This window comes from Austrofundulus limnaeus, unplaced genomic scaffold, assembly GCF_001266775.1.
Source record: "Austrofundulus limnaeus strain Quisiro unplaced genomic scaffold, Austrofundulus_limnaeus-1.0 Scaffold8, whole genome shotgun sequence".
Lineage (NCBI taxonomy): Eukaryota > Metazoa > Chordata > Actinopteri > Cyprinodontiformes > Rivulidae > Austrofundulus > Austrofundulus limnaeus.
In genome coordinates, this window is record NW_013952410.1 from 3460597 (window position 1) to 3461893 (window position 1297).

The 1297-nt window shown below is 38.2% G+C and overlaps 1 protein-coding gene across 1 annotated transcript in view; it reads left to right on the forward strand.

Moving 5' to 3' along the window:
- cpox (coproporphyrinogen oxidase) overlaps positions 1-1297 on the forward strand; it is a 6234-nt gene that overhangs the window by 2169 nt on the left and 2768 nt on the right. The window contains exon 5 of the mRNA XM_014000373.1: positions 370-588. Within this exon, the coding sequence (XP_013855827.1) occupies positions 370-588 (219 nt within the window). The remainder of the gene's footprint in view (positions 1-369; positions 589-1297) is intronic.

Consider the following 1297-nt stretch of genomic DNA (forward strand, 5'->3'; position numbering starts at 1 on the left):
GACTAAAGTATCGAACCGAATCGTGAATTTTCTGTATCGTTGCACCCCTAATATATATATATATATGGACTGTCTTACAGATGCAATCTTTAGATCTAATTTAAGTATAAAACGGCAGATCAGCTTGACTTGCATCACAGTATGTTGCTGCAAATGTGAAGTACTTTTTATTATACAACACCATTCAACAATGCATAATTTCATGTCTTGTTTGAGGACACTTCATTACATAAAGGACGTCAAGCCATTGGTGAAGACAGACGCACTTTCACTTGAGCTACGCTGCTATCAAGTTTACATAATTTATTTATTCTGTTTTTTTTTAATGCAATATGAATAATGTTGCTGTTCAATTTTTCTGTCCCCCAGGTGTGACCGGTACTTCTACATCCGCCACAGAGGAGAGACCCGTGGCATTGGAGGGATCTTCTTCGATGACCTGGACTCCCCAAGTCAGGAAGAGGCGTTCAACTTCGTCAAGAGCTGCGCGCGCACCGTGGTGCCTTGCTACCTTCCCATAGTCTACAAACATCTCAACGACTCCTTCACTGCTGAGGAGAAGAACTGGCAGCAGATACGGCGAGGGAGGTGAGTCGAAGAGGAAGATTGTAACTGATGAGTGAGTTACTTATATCACTGACCGGCAGAAGTTCTCTGATCTAGTTATTCTTTTCTGTTAATTGGGTTTTTTAATTCAGTAAGTTATTAAAGTGCCTACAACAGTCATATCCTTCAGTTAAGAAAGGTCAAAGAAAACATATTTATATTATAGAAGCTTGTCGTTTTTTTCACAAAACTGGCATCTTTTCTTTTGAATTTGTCTCAGCCAAAGTGAAACAGGAAGTGACATCAAAGGAGAACTCCCTCGTCTTTGTTTGACACAATATTATTTGGACTTTTCATCATCTCTCTTCGATAGTGAATCAAAACAATCTAAAGAAAAATCAGGTTCTTATCTTCAGACTATGTTGTTAGACATTTTGTTCACATGCAGACATTCCCCTTTGACATCACTTCCTGTTATTTCACATGTGAATATCTCAACAATTGTTCATCTCAGCTGCATAAATTAAATTTTTAAAAATGTTATCAATGTTATCTTTCCAAAAATGCATTCATATTTATTACAAAAATTAGACGTCACAGGCACTTTACTCAGCAGGTTGCAAGCTTACCAAAGAATGAGCTGATGCCACCAAACTTACTTAGCTGAGCCATGAGAGGTTGAGCGGCTAAAGCCTKTCCTCTGCCTACATTCAGTTCAGTGAAGTCTTCAACATCTATTGGAAAGTTTAAT